The 19,881-nt window shown below is 39.8% G+C and overlaps 1 protein-coding gene across 13 annotated transcripts in view; it reads left to right on the top strand.

Annotated features, from left to right (window-relative positions):
- The window catches only part of EPB41L2 (erythrocyte membrane protein band 4.1 like 2), a 289,024-nt gene that overhangs the window by 138,855 nt on the left and 130,288 nt on the right, over nucleotides 1–19,881 (top strand). For all 13 annotated transcript variants that reach the window (XM_084624357.1, XM_084624353.1, XM_084624364.1 and 10 more), the window contains 2 exons: nucleotides 12,003–12,490; nucleotides 13,551–13,763. In XM_084624357.1, coding sequence (XP_084480483.1) covers nucleotides 12,017–12,490; nucleotides 13,551–13,763 — 687 coding nt within the window. In that variant the 5' untranslated portion in view covers nucleotides 12,003–12,016. The remainder of the gene's footprint in view (nucleotides 1–12,002; nucleotides 12,491–13,550; nucleotides 13,764–19,881) is intronic.

Here is a 19,881-nt window from a genome sequence, read left to right as displayed (position 1 = left end):
AAAATTCTGCATATTTTATTTGTCAAAATAACACCATATAATCACACCCGTTTCAATTATTTTTGGTCATTTATTTCAAAATACCTGTCAAAGTATGTCTTTAACAATATAGCCAACAAAAAAAGAGTCAGGAAATGTTTTTTGACAAATAGATTCCTTACTAGGCAAGTTAATACAGAACTGAGTAATTTATTTAAACTACAATACAGAACCGTATTTCCCACACCCTTCAGAAGCAGTGCAAAGGCTTTTGGGAGTTGGGGGTAACAGAGGAGCTGAGGGATAGAGAAGTAAATTGCTTGGAAGGAGCCTGGGTGTGAACTTGGAGGGTTGTTGGGTATGGATGGGAAAAGTATGGAACAGGTTTTGGGGAGGGGGGGGAAAGGGATTGTTAGGGAGCTTCCCCCATGCAGATCCTGTCTGACGCCTAGCCTCTTCCATTCAGTCAGGCACATCCGCCCCTGTTCCTGTGTGTCTGTGCCCCCACCCAACCCTCCCTGTCCCCCCTTCTCCTGTCCCCAGGTGTCTGTGCCCCCACCCAGCCACTCCCTTGTCCCCATGTCTCTGCACCTCCCTCCCCCTGTGGCCTTGTGCCTCCACTCCCATTCAGCCCCTGCCCCAGTCTGTCCTCCCCCACTATACCTTATGAGGCCCTGTCTAACCCCCCAATACCCCATGCTGTCTGTCTCCCCATAGCCCCGGTCTCCTGACCTGGCCTGACAAGCTCTGCAAAGAAGTCAGCTCTCTCTCTTCCCCTGCTGGCCGTGAGCTGCAGCTTTGTTCTATCGCCACAGCACCCTCTGGTGAGCAAAACGCAGAACTGCAGCAACATTGCTGCAGCAGCTTTTTTCTGCACAAAAAATTAGAAATCCATGGGGCTCATTAATTATGCACGCACACACAGTAGCACATAATTCTCCCAGGAGTAAATTGTATTGTTAGCAGATGGTCTGCACTAAAGAAGGATAAAGTGCAAAAAGCCAGTTTTCTGCTTCTAAATAAATTGTTTTTAATTTGGTAATGAAAGAAGAATTAATAGAAAATGCTTTATTTCTTCCACTGTAAAAAGATAGACTGAGAGTGCTCACAAATGAGCACTGAAACCCTAAAGTGCCTTTGACCATGTTTCAATTACTGTGATTCTGGTCAGTGATCAAACATAAAAAAAAATGTACGTTTTAAAAGCAAAACAGTATACAAAATCTCTTTCAAAGTAAGAGTAATTTTTATCGATCAGTCTCTAGTACTATCTCATGCTGTTCACAATTTCTCATTTGAACCATTGAGCTAGAATAGCATTTTGTAAACTAATGGTAGTTTCAATTAATCCTTCACCAAGAAACTGATTTAATTTAAAACAAAACAAAAACAACCTAAAGTCACCTGCCCCCTTTTATTCTCTTGCCTAACAAATGCTTAGTCTTTGAAGAGCAGGCATGAAATGAGTCTATCTTCATGTACCTTGTGCCTCTGGAGACAAATGACTGATTCTGCTATCCATTTGAAATTGCATGATCACACAGTAGACAAAAGAATTTTAATATATTGCACAGCTTGTTTAAAAATAAACCTTCGGTTGCTTTTGTTTGGCTTATTTGCTTTAGGAAAATACAACTTGATTTTTACCCAGTACAGAAGTCACTAGTTTCCTGTTACCTTAGTTCCTAATAGCTACTACAGATTCTTGATCATTCTTAGTCATGTGTTCTCAAATACATGTTTCCAAGAACTGGCTATTATGTTTTATTACTATTATTGTATTAGTGTAGTGCCTAGGAGCCACAGTCCTGGATTAGGACCCCATTGTGCTCAGTGATGTACAAAACAAAGATACATACCTTAAAGAGCTTACAATCTAAGTAAAAGTAGTAATTCTGTTTGAGTTCCTGAATAATATATAGGAATATTTGTATCAATGAAACTTCAATTAAATTTGTCAGGACTGGTTTCTTTCAGGTTGTCATTAATGTAAGTAGGCTTCTCCTGTTGCAGAGATGAAGTAATGAAGTCTGTTCTATAAGGCAATTATCTATTCCTCATGTAAGGCAGTTTCCTGTTTAAAAGTGTAGTGAACAAACAGATCTCAGGCTTGCTAGGTAATCCTTTGTCACTGTCACTCCTTTTCATGCACTATTCTTAAGGCAGTATTTAGCCTTAAATGGAGTTTACCGCCAGCTTTGGGCTGCATTCCCAAGCAATCAGACTTCAAGATGACCTAGTCCCGGCACACTGGGGGGCTGCTGCCGGCCTCACACCATCCACAGGCTGCGTGGACCCCACCCATTTACCTCTTAACGGTTTCCTGGCACACCGGGGTCGGGTTGCTTGGAAATGCAGCCTAAAGCTGGTGGTATACTCCATCTAAGGCTAAATAATGGCATGAGACCAATAGTCAACAAGTACCGTAAGGGAAAGTTGAAAAGAACTATTCTTGAGGGTTACTGTGGGCAGGTTAGTCATACTATGAGAATTGTTTTCTCTGCAATAAACCAATACGGTGGTGACCAGAATGAACAGCACTAAGGTAACCAGAATATTAGATTTTACTGTGTTCTGTACTTAAAGGTATTAATGCCAGAGGGTAATAGTTACTCATGCTTCTGTGAACAGTTAAACCTGGTATGAAATTTACATATCATAAATGGTAATGAGCAAGGGAATTTTTTTAAGTAGCTGAACTTGGCTCTCAAGTAGAACAGTTAGCTGGTCATAAATACGAGTGATACAAAATATCTAGTCTAATTTATTTATCTCCAGTTAAAGAAATAATGTTCACTTCATCCAGCTCTAGTCCTGAAGCTCTCAACTGAGTCAGTCTCACGTCTTCTGTTTATAATTGCATTGCCCCAATGGAAAGGTATTGAAGGACATTACCATATATTCCTTTTTCAGATACTAATTTTTCTATAATGTATTCAAAGATTGTATTCTTTACAGTAATTTCTAATGTGGAATTCCTCTTGCTTTCCATTTGCAGTCATTAAGATGGCTGCTTAGACTTGTGAAGCTTAAATTTGATGATACAGATCCTCAAGGGAAGCAAGCTCTTTATCCTATTTCTACCCTCAGTGAATCAAGGGAAAGCAGTGCTGGTCCTATTTGAAATATCTAAAGTCCCTGAAGGAGGCTTGTCTACACAACACCTCATTTTACCACCCTCAGACAATTCTTACATTCTGCAATTGGCTGGCAGCCTTTTTCCTTATCCATCTTCAGTCATCATTTGATCTTACATATGCTTCCAGGGTGTTTCTCCAGGATCATGCTTGCAATAATGTTGGCTTTAGGGAAGAAGGAAAGTCATTTCTCTTTCCAGACAATTTTTCTGATCCGGATTCTATGTAAAAAGAAAGCTGAAGCAAAAACTCAGCGATGCAGTTCCTGAAGCACCTTGGATTCAGTACAAACACAAGACACATGATACTCGGGAAGTCTATCATAAGCTTGGACTGAAGATGAATGCTGTCAGGTACAAGTTTTCATCTCAGAAAAATGTTAACAGAAGAGGGAGATGGCCATAATGAAATACAGATGTCTCAGAAACAAACATCTAATTTTTATTGGAACCCATTGGGAATTCTGATCTCCGACACAGGCATTTTTCGACTATTATCATTCATGTGATATCTCTCTTCAGTAATCCGGAGTATCCCCCTCCACAGCTCACCCTATGTCATCCATTAGCGTAGCTCTAGCTCCAGCTGTGTGTTCTCTAATCCATCAATTGGTGAATGTAGAGAATCAGATTTTTATTATGAAGGAATCTTCCCCCATTGAGTTCAGGGAATGGCTACCAGAAAAAGCACAGTATCCACTAGCTGGAAACTTTGATTCATTGAGGTCTCACACACAACGCTACTCCTTCCATAGCTAACATACCTGTTCTGGTCACGACAACCAAGGTGTCTGATAGGGTTTTCATAGTAGCAAGGAAGGACAACCCCTACTCCTGTCCTGGCAGAGCAAGTTCATATCTCTCTGTGCACCTCCCACCAAGAAGGAAAGGAACATGAAGACTTGCTTGTCAGAAGTCCAGATTAGCAGAGTGATTCCTATACCCCAAAATATCTCACTCAACATAAGTCAACTTGGTGGGCTGTTGATCTACCTCTTTGCATCTGGAAACCATAATAAAATGTCCTGCAGCCTGTGTGTGCCAGGACCCAGAATGTGAGGTGGTAATGACATCTTGCAAAGATGGAAGGGTCCCTTCTGTACATTTTCCTACCTTTTCCACTGTACAGAAGATAGGATGAGAGAGTGTTAGTGATTCTGTTTGTCTTTCTGGCTGAAGAGGCTATGGTCCTCAGGCCTGATTAACCTATTGTTGGATCTTCAGTTGCCTTTACCTCCCTGAGGAGGTCTGCTATTGTGTGGGCCTAGATGGATGGATGGTCTTGCAAGTTGCAATGAATGGTTGGATTATTACTCTCATGGACCCCAAAAGAGAAGTCAACAAATAGAACTTATTGTACTGACTGGTGGAAAGTCCATTGTTTAATACGTTAAACCAGTAAAACACAGCTTTGAGGGCTTTTTATTGTGGGCGTATGAGTGCCCTAACAAAAGAGTCAATAATATTATACCACAGAGACTTGACATATTCAAGAGCAGGAAGTTTTGTACAAATCCAACATTAAATGTTTCCTTAAGGCATCAACATTATTTCAAAGCTGCAAGATCACAGATCATAACCTTAGAACCTCACTCTGCTCATTACAGCATATTCAAATTGATCCCCTGTAGAAGGCATTGTTATACTTCCTGTCCATTAGAGAGGGCCTCCCAATGGCTACTATTTCCAATCAGAATTAATTTATTTGACGTTTAGAACTTTCTCTAATAAGGCCCATTAATATACTTTTTAATTCAGAGAGGTATTGTCATAGCATTCGTTCCTTTAAGTAAACGGAAGAAAAATTCCTCCTTCACTTAAGCCTCAATCTCAGGGCAGTGTAATCATGTGTCCTGTATTGAGATTTGCTAGACTGCCATTAGTTCAAGATCTTCGTATTGGTTATCCAAGTTTAGTCAATACCATTTTCTTTCTTTGGGCAGAAATCTTCTCCTCCAGACCTTCGAGCCTAAGGGAAGATGGAGGAGATATTCTAGCTCATTTTGGATGTCCCTATTTAAAGGATGATCATGCTTCCCACCCTACAGTCACATTTTCTATAAAAATCTCATTGCAATAGATCTGTGGACCTGAACACATGCTTACCTGGAAACTTCCTTTCATCAAGCATAGGCCATCTGGGGACAAATGGAGCATCTAGAATAGATGGAAATTGACATCCAAGGATTTACGTTCATTTTTTTGGTGGAATTTACATTCTCTCTAATAGAAGTACTTTTTCTTCAAATTGTATTTAACACAATCTGATTTGGATTATCCTGGCTGTGGAAGTTACCTTTATCATAGGGAGTTTAGGAGATGGGGCATTCCTCTGCTGCCAGTGACCGAAAGGTCTGGGTTCTGTCCGCCCCAAACTGAAAGCAGGCTGAAGTACCCATGGAAACGAATCTTTGGACCTTATTAGTTGAAAAAGAGAAACTTTTATGTTCTCATAGATGCATTTTTTCTCTTCCTCTATATTTAGTAGAGATATCACAAAATCACTCTTGTGAATCAGTATCTTCTTCTGCATCTCAGCTGTATCTCTCTCATAGGATACTGCAATATCCTCTTTCTTGAGATTACCAGCTCAGATACAGGATCAAAGGAAGCACAGTGATTTCTAAACTTCTGGTGGCTGCACAATGAACTATAGGAACCTCTTGGAAAAAGACAGACCAACCTGGCATAGGCTGGATGACCAGGATATATTACACACGTATAATGGAGAAATTGATGTACTATACTTGAAACAAAAATAAAAAGGTGACTGTTTTAAAGTTTGGCTTCCATTCTAGTAATGTTTGGATAAAGAATACTTCAAAACTTACAGGCAAATAACTGATGTCACCACCGCATACATTTTTCCCAAGGGCAACCATCTCCCAAGGCCCCTCTTTTAATACTTGTGTATTTAGCTGAAAGAAACAGCCCACTGTCTGATTTTTCCAGTAAGTTTATCTTCCCTAAAGTATTACTCTTCTTGTTGGTTGATTTTGATTTTTGTGGCTTGTTTATCTTGGGGAGGTGTGGGAGAATTGAAAAGAAAACTGGCACAATCTGGTCTAGTCCTGTTTTCTGGATGGACACTAGTTTGTTTGAGGTGATTCCACCACTGAATTCCATCTGCCGCTAAGCCCCTCAGCTCTGGGTAGTGACTGAACACTGCTCCTACCTCTGGGTGTCTGAGGCGCACTCGTCGGGTGCAGATCCCATGTCTGGAGCCCCTCTTGGCATTGGAACCCTGCTGTCCAGACCCTGGAACTGGGGCCTCGATTTTACAGAACTTCCAAGTTACTCAGATGTGTTTCCTGCAGACATGCTCACCTGACTGAGTGAGTTCTTGTTTCTCTAGTTACACCTTTCAGGGACCATGTAACAGCGAAAGCAAGAAACATGCATGTGCACACATCTATGGAAAAACAACGTAAACCTGAGCACAATTGCATCCTCGTCTGAATTCCCCCCTCTATCTGCGTCTGAGCTATGTCCGTGTTTAAGTTAGGTGGAGAGTGCTGTTTCCCCTGCAGCAGGTTTCTCTTGCTGCTGCCAGCAGTCAGTCCCTGTACACAGAAGTCCTTGTGGTTATAAACATTGTTTTAGTCATGATTTCCCGAGTGTGAAAGCTCATGACCCAGTCATGCTGAGTTCATGTGCACAGTATGCCTTGTTACATAGGGGGAGGAAAGGGAAAGCGGACAAGAATCCCTAACAAGTCAATAGTTAAAAGCTGGCTGGATGACACTTTCTGTGTTAGCACTTCACAAGGTGAGGAAACACTCCCTCCTCCTCCAGCTATGTTATACATCTGAAGCAGGCTATTCATATACCATCTTAAACGATCTTTTCATACAAGAGACAAAGTAGGATCAAATACAAAATAGAGGTTCTAGTCCACAAAGCACGGTACAAGCATAAATGATATTCACAAAAAATGAGATTCATAAATGAATAAAATGACATAAAAATATTCCCCAAACTGTCTCAAAAACACACATTTTGTTTTTGAATGTTGAATTCCCATAATAGGTAGCACAGGCATAACTCAAATCAATAAATTTGTTATTAAATCTAAAATAAAGTGCCTTTTTGCCAAATACCAGCGATTTTAGTCACACCATAGTAAAATTCAATACATTGTGATGGGCATTTTAGAATTGATTAGCTAACTCGGGAAAAATAGAGCATTATGAGGGACCGCTCAAAATGCTGGAAGTATGAAACTTAAAACACTCTAAAGCGGAAGCAATTTTAAATTTTATGAAGTCTTATTCGAGGCTTTTGGGGAAAAGACTGGATGCTGAATAGAATATTGCTTCCTTCTTAAACTGGAAAGCTATTTGGTTACTGAACTATCTTTTTAAAATAAAATAGACTTTAGCCTTTCACCAGAAAGGATTCCTGTAGTGCCCACAATGTGCACTACAACTTGTATGGTCCGTGCTCTCGGAAGAGACGATGATAGCCTCCAAAAGGTTTGGTTTGTCTACACCAACACTTCAGTTCTGGCAAGCTGGGGTATGAATCTCCTTCACACTAGCCTGCTGCAGACTAGCTGTCCATGTAGACTTTGCTCATGTACATTAATAGTTTGTTAATGAGCTTTGATTTAGTCCCCTGTCAGCCAAGTCCACCTGGACAGGTAGTCCGCAGCAGGCTAGCACCCCAGCTTTGCTGTGAACTAAATGTTTGTGTACGCATACCCCTTATAATGATAGGGAGGAGGATGCAGTTTATATAGATACACAAATATTGTTTTAGGGTGGTAGATGGAACAATAAATATGTGAATATGTGCTCTCAAATAGAAGATGCCACTTTGCAGTTCACTTAATTTTTTTCATAAGGCTAGATTACCATTTCCTAGCTAACCAGTTTCAATTGGCACTGCACAGTTAACACTGAAGCTTACAATTTGATTATACTATACTTACAAAAGAATGCCTAATAGATCAGTTTTCTTTGGCAAGCAGATATTTGTGGATTGTTTCCCAGAAAAGCTAATTTCTAGCTCTGGTAGCAGTGTTGGGATGGATATGTGCATGCGAGAGAAATAAAACAGTAATTTGGTAGTGCTAATGAGTAGAAAGTAGAAATACGTTGCTACTCGTCAAATTACATTTTGCTATTTAAGTAAGTATGTCACTTTTAGGAAGTATAAACAGACTCAAAAAATCCTTGCCATGTAAATGTAAAACAAAACAATCATTACAACAGTGAATTTTTGTTTAGAGATATACAGTAATGTAATCATCAGACCTCTCTGCAGTGTTACCATATTACAGAGTGAACAAAATTACAATACCGATGACATTGTTTCTAGTTTTTTATTAAATTGAGTGAAATCTCTAATTATACATATTTCACAAAGGCGGCATGTCTATCAATTTTTAATAATAAAAAAATGAACAGGTATGCTGTTTTTTGCTAGTGAATGTACTTTTAATATTCGATATTTGGTTGCTATTTATTAAAGTATATAATTCTCAACCTATTTTTTTCTGGGTATGTAATTGGTGTGTTAATTTTTCTATAACAACCTCCCCTATATATATATATATATTTAACTATTCCTCTATTGTTGGACTATTTTTCTTTTTCCAGTGAGAGGTAGCCTAGCAGATGAGAAATAATTCATTTCCTTTTGTGTGACAATTTTTCTGCTAGGAAGCCCTAGGAGGATTACTAAAAGGTTATTTAGTCGTAAATATTTAACAACTGGGGATAGTTTCCTAATTGACCAGATTCCATTGCTTCTATTAAAGTTAGTTTTCTGTATAAAACAGTTTTAGAAAGTTGAGAAACATAGTGTCTAACTTGACAGTACGGGTACCACAGGAGAGTGGGTCAGTTAAAGTTAGTTTTGATGTCTAAATTTTTAGAAAAGATTCTTTACTGATTAGCTGGACAACCATATGTATTCCATGGCTCTTCTGGTCTTTATAGCTCTCTGGTTCATGGTTTAGGTTAAGATCAGGATTATTTCCAATGGGTGTCATTGGTGAAGGGAAAGAATTTATTTTATCTTCAGTTCTACCGCAAGCCCATAGAATAGCCTTTGCTAAAAGGAAATGTATAATTTCTGGAGAGTGATTTTTTTATTTCTTAAATTAATTGGTAGCCAAGGAATGTTTACACTGCCACAGTTTTCGTGTTCCGTAAAGACCTGGGTTGGGCTGGGACAGAGTGCTCAATGTTCCCTACTGCTTTGCACGCTAGCTGGCTTGCAAGTACCATTGAACATTTGGAACGGCTAGTCCATCCCGTTCAATGGGTTTGTACAAAGTGTCTGCACTCACTCTTGGGTTTTTTTCTTATTCCATATAAATTCTAAAGACATCCTCTGTGTTCCTGCCAGAGTTTTATCTGGGATGATTACAGAAAGATTTTGAAATAAGAAAGATGTATCTTTGGCAAAATGTTCATTTTTGACTGTGGCTGGTCTTTCCCAACCAAGAAATTGCATATTTCCCCCAACGCTCCAGATCTTTTTCTGTTTGCTGAAGTAGTGGTTTGATATTTAAATCGTAAAACTCTTCTAGGTTGGTTGAGATTTGAATTCCCAGATTTCTTATAGAATTTGTTGTCCATTTGTACCCAAATGTTTTCTGAAGGAATGATTTCTCAGAATCTGGCAAATTTATAGCTAGCATTTCAGATTTGGCATAATTTACATTAAATCCAGGCGTTTCCTGAAATCATAGATTTATTTAGAAGCTAGTTTTAGGGAAATATTTGGACAGTCCATATTTTAAATCACAAATTAAATTCTGCTTTAATCTTGAAATTAGGCAGTTATTTAAAAGCAGCATTCAGTGCCACTAGAAATCTATTAAACATGACAAAAGTTCTTTCCTTCAATTTTTATAACCACTTAGGGAAAATAACAAGTATAAACTTGAGTATTTAAATGTGAGCTTAAATCAAATCTCTGCGTTATGAGACTGTAGGACTCAAATATTATCTGTTAACATGCTTGTAACTTCACTTACTACAGTATCTTATTCCAGGAAGTGTCCTTTAATTATTTGGTTCTACTTTTGGTGGCGGAGGTGGATTGTAGCCCCAAACATGCAATGCTTTGACTGACCTCCATTCTCTTGCTGCTGGTCATGCCTGGTTGCACAGCACAACTGTAATAATGAGTAGTTGATTTTAAACTGTGCCTTGTGTATCTGTCAAGACTCTTGGTGAAAATGAGTTATGTTAACTGTGTTAAATAAAGGCACCATATGCTGTTTTTGATTGTCCAAGCATCAGTAGTGGCAGTTTCCATTTGACAAAAAGGTTTGACCTCTTAGGTGGATGCAGCTCTCATTTGTTATCCATATCTTTGTAACTTCAGTCTGGCTTACTGTATTCATTCCATTTGTGGTTAGACGTGAAGTCCATTTGGAAACATTAGCTACTACAGAAGCTGGGAGCCCACTTGGTGGTGCTCCCTGCCGGGAATAAAATACCCCAATTTTTCCAGTTGGTTTCTGAGTGCAATTTAAGATGGCATGTATGACTTAAAATCGCTAAATTAATTAATGTAGAAACTACCTCTGTCCTTGCATGATTTAGCATCTGTGGAGATCAGTAGGGGCCCTGAACTAATAATCTACTGTTTTTAAAGGCATATTTCAGTGGGGTGCCCTGTTGGTGTCAGTGGTTAGAATGAATTCTGTTGCAATCTGCTGACTTTCAGGCCATCTAGCTATGCCAATAGTTTATCCTAAACTTTTAAGAAAGGGTTGGGCAAAGATGTATGGGGATTAAAAGTATCATGTTCTGGTGCTTTATGTCAACTTCTGACTCAGAGACCAGACTTGATTCAAGGTCTGTTGAAGGCATTCTGCATTAAATAGGGATGCACTCCACTTTCTCTGTCCCTGAGTTCAAGTTGTTTTAGGGAATTAGAGGTGGGTTTTTTGTGGTTTTTTTTTAATTCTCATCCTGCCAAATTCATGAAACAAATTTGATTTTTAGATTAAAATAAAAAATTTACAAAAATTCTGTCCATTAACAGCTGATAGTATGCAGCAGTGAAACATGTGGGCTTGATTGCTAGCATTCTACATGTTGGTACAGAGAAAGGAAGACACAACTAAATTTATTTTTTAACAAGGAGACCATGTAGCTATTCCAATTAAAATAGCCTTTAATATTTTGATTAAAGTTAATTAGAATGCTGGGTGTGAATGGTGATGGGATTGGAAATGTACTCCTGAAAAGCACAAAAGAGGGGAGAGAACTTTTCATTTGAATAATTTCCCCCTACGCACTGTGTTTATCAAGTTGGAAATGTACAAAAATGCAGTAAACACTATGGATTAAACTTTTTTATGATTTGAAGTAAACGGTAAAACTTCCATTGACTTAAATGAGGCCAGGATGTCAGTGTATGGCTGGGATCTTCAGACAAGCCCAGGAGAGTTAGGTGCCCAAATTTCCTCCTGAAATTTTGAGCTCCATTAGACTGCTTTGAAAAGCCTGCAGGAAAAGAGTGAAAGTTACATACTGAACAATTCTTATGTTTAGTCTGTCTTTAACATTAAGAGCACCCTATTGTAGCAAGTGTATTTCCGTGTTAATTCTAGGAACCATGAAGCACTCCCACCACTTTTCCAAGAGGAAAGCAGTGGTGCATTGAAGCATCATGTATCTCTTTAGCATAAGCATTTTTGAAAATTCCAGATGTCCAATATGGCAGCAGATTTTGGTCTGCTGCTACTTTTATTTTTGGTTGAAGATCTTTAAATAGGATGGATTAAAACAGCTCTTTAATCCTAACAAAATTGATCTGTGGTGCCTTAATTTTTAGATAATTCCTATGAATGGTGTTGAGAGCCAAAAAGTATAATGTTGAAACAATGCATAATAATATTTTATTGTTGGATTTCTAGCATAACCTGTGACCATGACGACTGAAGTTGGCCCAGAGACTGAAGTAAAGAAGGAATCTGAGCTGTTGGGGGCAGATGCAGTCAACGAAAAACATGAGGAAGCAATAGAGAGTCAGGAAAATCAAAAGTCTGAAAAGATACTCTCTGAAGAGGCACAAAGTACTCCTTCTTCCCCAGCACTAGCTACCCAAAGCAGCCCAAGCAGTCAGAAGAAGGAAAAAGATCCACCTGAAGGCAAGGGGATCTCTCGCTTTATCCCCCCATGGCTTAAGAAACAAAAATCCTATAACTTGGTGGAGCCCAAAGATGAAGCCAAGAAAAAACCTGTAGAGGAGAGACAGGCAGCGGAGGAGAGGGAAAGTCAACTTCCAGAGGACATGACTCAGCCAAAGGGAAATTTGGAAGAAGCAACAATTGAGAGTCAACACGAGACTAAAGAAGATGACAAGGAGGAGGAGAAGCATTCTGTGAGCAGTGCTGACACACAGGTGTGGAAAGATAATAAATTAATGAAAATATTAACGGCTAGTCAGTGAACCAGATTTATTGCTGCTGTAACTCCTCTGAATTCCATGTCATGTATTGAAATTATACCAGGGATTAATATGGCTCATTGTTTGTACTTTTGTGCAGGTTTTTCTGCTTGGGCTGACTTTAGTGATGTGCTACTGAGGGTATGTCTACATAGCCACCAAAAAAAAAAAAAAGGCCAGGCAGTTCTTCAGACATGGATTTGCACTATGATGTTTTGGCTCAGGCTAGAGCCCAAGCTTCAGCCTGAGCCAGGATGTGCACATACAGCTATTTTTAGCACTGTAATACAAACCCTGTGAGCCCAAGTCTGTTGAACTGGGCTGTGAAACTTGCTGCTGCGGGTTTTTTGTTTTGTTTTTTTTCTGTGTAGACATAACCTTAGTGACTGAAGCAATCCATTTATTATCTGCTGTAGTTATTTTTGAGCCCTGAGGATCTCAGTTATTTTATTCCACGCTTTACTCTTCCATTCTCTCAGACTGTGCATTGTGGATACGGTCTTTATTTCTTGCTGCCTGGAGGTTGGTGTTCAGATGCTGGTGGCTATGGTGTTGAAATGTGAGGCACTATGCCATACATGTGCCTCTCCTCTGTAGTGCTCCAAAGTCTTGCCTTCAGATGTCAGTCCTTAAATACAAACCTGTGTCACTTATGGCTTGAGTTTTTCTTAAATGTGGTCTTGTTCAATGCAATTTCTCATTATATTTTGAGTTGCTTTTAAGAAAAAAGTGTAACTTTTATTTTGACTTCTATAGGGAGACTGGTTGCCTCTGCTAGAATTTTAACCGCAAGATAGTGGCCTTTAGGATAGAAAAATAGTTTTTCAGTAACTTTGAGAAAAGGGGAAACCTTAAAAACTATATATTATGCATCCAAACACCACCAGCTGGGAGCACAACCTTAATGGATAGTTATAAGAATAATTAATTATTGATGTACAGAAAAGAAGAATTTTCTTTCAACTTCATCCTGAAAGGGTTGGACTCGTTGTATTAAACTACATCTTTCTTACAGCCTGCTAAAGAAGACAATAAAGAGATTGAAGTAGAGAAAGTTGCCAATGAGCAAGAAGAAAAACAAAAAGTAGAAGAAAAGAGGGAAACCAAAGAGGTACAGACAGCCGAAATCAAAATGGAAAAAGCGCCTCAGAAAGCTCCCAAGAAGATTAAAACTGTGCCATGCAAAGTGATGCTCCTGGATGGCACCGAATACAGCTGTGACCTAGAGGTAAGGCAGCAAGCCTTATATAAAGAGATCTTTCTCTGTAGAAAGACAGCAATGAGTACAGTATGCTTTCACTGCAGTGTGAGTTAACGAATGCATGTTTGTTTTTGATAAATGGAATGAGTTCTTTCCGTTGTCACATTCACATTGCTGTAGTTAAGAGTGAGTTAATATTTCCATTTTAAAACCCTATCGTTAAGACTTCTCAGTTAAGCCATAAAAAGGTACTCTGAGCAGCAATTTCACAAAAACGATACAAATTCAACAACAACAACAAAATTCTTTGGGTAAATTGATGTCTTTTGGTAACTGAACCTGCCTCCTCCCCAAAAGAGTAAAGATTTCCCTCAAGGCACTGTCTTCTGTTGTTTGTACTTAAAACAGTATTTTATTTTAAAATAAGTGTTTAACTACAAACTAGAAAGTTGGGCTTAATTTGATTTTTAGAATTATTTCATAGGTGTAATGAAGAACTCTAGACAGTGCGTTAACTGGTTTAACTGTGTGATTTAATGCAGATCACTACTGATTTAATTTCCATATTTGTGCCAAATCTTAATCCTCCCTGTAGCCTCATGCTTTATTTTTTCACATCTTAAATCTTTTAGATTTTCTAAAAATTTTGTGCTTATTTCCGTATTTAAAATTGGCCTTAAGAAACTGACAAAAGCAGGAAATGCTAAGGTGAAAAAAAAAAGGTAGATGCTCATTTTTCTAATACTTGAGCATTCGTTTGCATATTTACTGCCAAGTTGAGTAAAAATGGTGTCTACATTAAATACAGCAGAAATAAATTTAGATTTTCAGTTGTAGTTAAATGTACATTTAAATTTTGTCTTTTAGTTAATGTAATGTAAATGGGATTCTGGCCTTGAGGAATTACATTCTTAACAAAAGTCAGACCACAGTGGGAATTGAATAAACAGCTTTACACCACAAGCTTACAGGACTTTAAACTGAGGGAGATAGGACTGGGTATGTGCTTACTGTGTTTATTTTTTTATTTTTTTGTTCACAGGCTGCTTTATATTTTGAAATGGTAAATGTTAAAATGTTTCTAGTCCTTATGCAATCTCTTAATGCATTTCTCAGCTTATCCTCTTTCCACAAAACTCAGTTATTAGCTCTGTTTACCTCGAGAAGTTAATATAGGTTAGGTATGGAAAATGCTATGTGTATACATGTTTCAGAAAAGTGCACAACTGATCTTCGAGTGATTTTTCACACGTCCATTGCACTGTAGGTGTGCGTGCATTCCAGTGTACAGTTGTCAGTTTTCCCCTTAGTGGTACCAATCGTGGCAGCACGAGCCCTCTCTGCTGCCTCATGCAGGTATAAAAGGTGGAGCTGCCCCTAACCTCCCACTCAGTTTCTTCCCCAGCGCCCTCCACCCTGTCTGTGGCCCTTTCCGCCCGAGGCCCCACCCTGTCCCTGGCCAAACCAGAAGCTGGAGTGGTCCGGCAGCCATGGACCCTCTACTTGCTGGGGGGCGGGGAGACCCATGGTAAAAAAGTGGATGGACCAGGCCTGTCCACTTCCAAAAAGTGGGAAGGCCCTGGCCTCCCAGTTCCAGTGCCCTTGGTTGAGAGCTATTGATTTATCCTGCATGGCATTCCTTCCACATATTGGAAAAGAGGCATGTTGGTGCTGACTGACAATCCAATGGCCATGTTTTATGTAAACAAACAGGGTGGGAGCTGGTCCTCATTAGCCTGCTGGGAAACAATTCTGTTTTGAGACTTCATCAGCAACTTTTGAAAGCGGCCTGCCTCCCAAGTCTCAGAATATGCTGGCCAATTACCTGAGCAGGTTGTTAATCATGATGAGTGGTTCCTCAGCCCAGACATGGCCCAGACCATTTGAGGGAAGCTCCTCAAATGATATGTTTGCAGGAAAGACAACAGGAAATGTCCATCAGTTTTGCTCCTAGGCAGGCCACATTCCGGGTTCATTGATGGATGCTTTCCTGCTGCTGTGGTCAGTGTCTCTCCTGTATGCTTTTCCCCATATATCTCTTCTGCCCAGAGTTCTATGCAAGGTCAAGCAGGACAAGGCCCATGTTATACTGATTGCCCTGGCATGGCCTGGTCAATGCTGGTTTTCAGAGCTCTAAGACCTATCAGTCAGTCCCCCTCCGTCACACTCGCTTCATGCCACCTTCTCCCATCCCCCGCAATCTTCAGGCTTTTCACCTGAAGTCTTCATGGTTAACATTGGTGGAGGAGTCCTGCTCTAGAGAAGTTCAGGATGTGCTGCTGAATAGTAGAAAACCGTCAGCTAGAACTACTTATCTGGCTAAACGAAAGAGGTTTTTCCATTTGGTCCTAACTGAAAGGGGTTTCCCCAGTCCCCACTTCTATTCAGTGTGTGCTGAATAATCTTCTGTCCCTGAAACATCAAGGATTGGCAATTAGCTCAATCAGAGTACACTTAGCAGCTATATTGGTGTTCCAGCTACCTATTGATAACGGCTCTTTTTTCCAAACCCAATGTCTAAGACTTCTAAAGAGATTGGACAGGCTATTTCTGCACATACAGAACCCTGTTCCCCCCCCCCCCCTCTCTCCACCCCCCCGCAGCCTGAATCTTGTCTTAACAAATGCCACCCCTGCTTCCCTTCTCCCCCCCCGCCCTCCCCTTGAGCCTCTAGCAACCTGCTGTTTGTTGCACCTTTCAATGAATATAGCATTTTTAGTAGCCATCAGCCAGGAGATTCGGGGAGTTGAGCGCACTAGTATCAGACCCTCTGTAAACAGTTTTGTATACAAAGTCTTCTTTAGTCATCACCCAAAGTTTCTTACAGTAGGTGGATAACACTTTATATTAACCAAGCAATTTTCTTACCAACCTTCTTTCCAAAGCCTCGTGGTAATAATGGTTAGGAGAGACTTCACACTCCGGACGTTAAAAGAGCTTTAGAGTTTTATCTGGAACAGACTAAATCTTTCAGGTTTTCTACTCAATTGTCCGCAAATACAATGAACAGAATGAGAGGAAGTCCTTTTCCACTCAAAGAATATCATTTTTGAGATCTAGTTGTATTTGCCTATGTTACCAGTTGGCTAATGTGAAGCCACCAGATAGGTCATCATGTTACATGTTTGCCTCTCACTATGCGCTTGCTGTCTCGCTCTCGTGCTCGCTCAACAATCTAGAGACGATGTTAAATTTGGACAAGTAGTTCAAATAAACCTCAAACCCACCTCCCAGTTTGGGTTGCTTGTGAGTTACCCACTGTAAGCATCAGAGTAGCAGCCGTGTTAGTCTGTATTCGCAAAAAGAAAAGGAGTACTTGTGGCACCTTAGAAACTCACAAATTTGAGCATAAACTATGCTCAAATAAATGTTAGTCTCTAAGGTGCCCCAAGTACTCCTTTTCTTTCCACTGTAAGTAGTTCGAGATACTTTGTATGTGTCCATTCCACAACCTCCCCTCATTTTCTGTCTTTTGGACTATTCCGATAGGAAGGAACTTAGTGGGATCAGTGGTGACTCCATCCTTTATGCCTGCGTGCAGGGTGCGAGGCAAGAGAGGATGCTCATGCCATCCCAACAGGTACTGCTATGGGGAAAAACTCTCCAACTGTGCACTGGAGCGTGTGCACGTACACAAACACACACACAGAGTCAGTGTACGAGCAACAGTTATGGAAAGGTTGGTAACTTACTTCTGAAAGTGTTCCTAGTCCTCTTCACCAAAGCATAAGCGTAGACTATTGGGGATTGATTATTCATCATTTTAATCTATGCTGGTGTAAATCAGGAATAATTCCTTTGATGTTTGTGGACTTAAACCAATGTAAAACTTGTGTAAGAATGCAAAACTGGCATCTGAATCACGTATACAAAGCAGTTGTCCTGGCGAGATTAGTTAAACTAGTTATATTCTGCCTACATAAAATGCTTCCTGTTGCTCTGTTAGTTATTTCCCTGTTTAAACTTGAGTATTGCTAGTCCAAAATAATTACTACTTTCTATTCCAAAGTTGAATTGCCTATTTATAAACTATACAGTGTGAAAGCTACACTAGGATGTTAGTCTAAGGAATTGGAAATTGAATACTTAAATTTATATTTTAAGTCCTCGTGTTGTTTGGAGTCAGAAAACCTACTTTCTGGTGTGACTGGTCAAGATGAAACTTAACGTTTAGCTTGACTTCAACTTTTTTTTTCAAAACAGAATGCTAAACTTGCTATAGTCTAGCTATATTGGGCAGTTATTTTAGATCCAGCTTCACTTGGTTGTGTTGCTGTTTGTCAGTATGTGGTATCTAATGCTCACATTCCTTGTCTGTCTTTGTTTCCTTTCCTCTCTCCCAGTTTCTTTTCTGCTTCCATGTGTTGTGTTTTTGGTGGAATATTACAATAGCACTGTATGCTTCCGTTGTGGTGCACCATTATCACAACATATCAGCTTTTCAGCACATTTGTTGTTGTTTCCCATACAGTAAAGAAAAACAGAGCGAACAATTCGCTAGGTTTTCAGTGCTTGCTAGCATTGGTACAGTCAGCATATCATGGAATTAGGCAAAGCAGCACTAATCACTCACTCTTTAGACAGGAAAGCATTTTGAGAAATATTGGTATTTTTAAAGCATCATTGTGTAGCTCTGGTGTTTGTAGTTAAGTGTACTATATATGGATAAGAGTCAAATCCATGGCTAGCAAAGAAGCAGTAGGGAAGTGAAAAAATGACCCAAAGATTATTTCCTGGAAAACTTCATAAAGAGAAGCAATTTTCTTAGAGGAGTGGAAAACATTTCAAGACAGTTTGTTAGAAAAAGTAATCCCAGTTATTTACCCAATACAGAATTTTAGCTAAATTGCCAGTGGGAGAAATTAGACACTGATAAAACATTGTGAGCATGCACCAAACCAAACAAAAGGATAGGGTCAAAGCAGCTTTCTATTTCACGGTAGCTAGGTACTTTGTAACATAAATAGGAGAGGTTTACTCCCAGATAGGAACCACTTGCTCAGTTAAATCCAAAGCCATTCTGTCAGAATCATGGCGGATTCATGGTCCAAGAAATGAACTCTGGACAGAAACTTGCAACATTTTTATGTGACTAAGTGTTCATCAAACATAAATTAAACCTCTTCTGCCAGTGTGATTTTTGAGCATTGAAGCCTTTTTTTTATTGTTATACAAACATGTTGAGCTAGTCAGAATCATGTCTGGGCACAGTTTACAGACATTAACTGTGTAAATAAAATGGGGTATGTGGTACAGTCCCCCTTTGTCTGTTTTTAGAACCTCTAAATTTTCAAGGGTCCAGTTCTGTTTGATTCATAAGAAATGCCTGCCCAGTGAGAGGTTTTACACCATATCCTGATGTTTCAAGGGACTCTCCAGTACACTGTGCCCAGGTGCTTCAGGCAGGGGACAAGGACATAGATTTTTTTTTTTTTTTGAAGAGCTTCCAGCTGTGGAACCACATCCACCTTCAGAATAATATGTAAGCTGTGTCCTTGATCAGACATTTCATAACGCAGGTTTACTCAATCTCCTGAGGTATTAAAATCTCTAGTTTAGAAATAATATTCATTGCCAACTTTAAAATGTGTTTTGGGGGACAGGAACAGATGGTCCTTAACAGATGGAGACCAGGTGTTCTCCAGTTCAGGACCCAGCTGCAGTATCTGAAACTTCCTCCTAGAGAAAAAGAAGCTTTAACTACATTATAAAGAATATTGTTCCCTAGAGCAGTGGTCTCCAAACTTTTTGGCTCGTGCACCCCCAAGGTGACCTGCCGCAGGCGTGCCACCAAAGCAAGAAGACCGGAAGACCTGCTGCAGGCGTGCCGCCGGAGGAGATCACCAGCTGTGGACGTGCAGAGCTGCTGCCGAAGGAAAAAAACTGCCCAGTGCCGTCTGGGGGCACTACTGCTGCCGCGCACCCCCGGGATCATCTCGTGCACCCCCTGGGGTGCGCGGACCCCTGAATGGAGACCACTGCCCTAGAGAGCTGTTCTTGAAACTATCTTGTGCAACTGAAATGGACGTGCTCTTATGCTACACTCATCTAAAAGTGCTCCCACGCATTTAGCAACACTCTATTTAATGGAAAATTCATACTGTATCTCAAAGCTGAAATTATTTCTCTACAAAACCACTAGAAG

Source organism: Lepidochelys olivacea (genome assembly GCF_965140295.1).
Source record: "Lepidochelys olivacea isolate rLepOli2 genome assembly, chromosome: 3".
Classification (NCBI taxonomy): domain Eukaryota; kingdom Metazoa; phylum Chordata; order Testudines; family Cheloniidae; genus Lepidochelys; species Lepidochelys olivacea.
The sequence above is the reverse complement of the archived record's forward strand: the minus strand, read 5'-3'. Positions and strand labels throughout refer to the sequence as shown.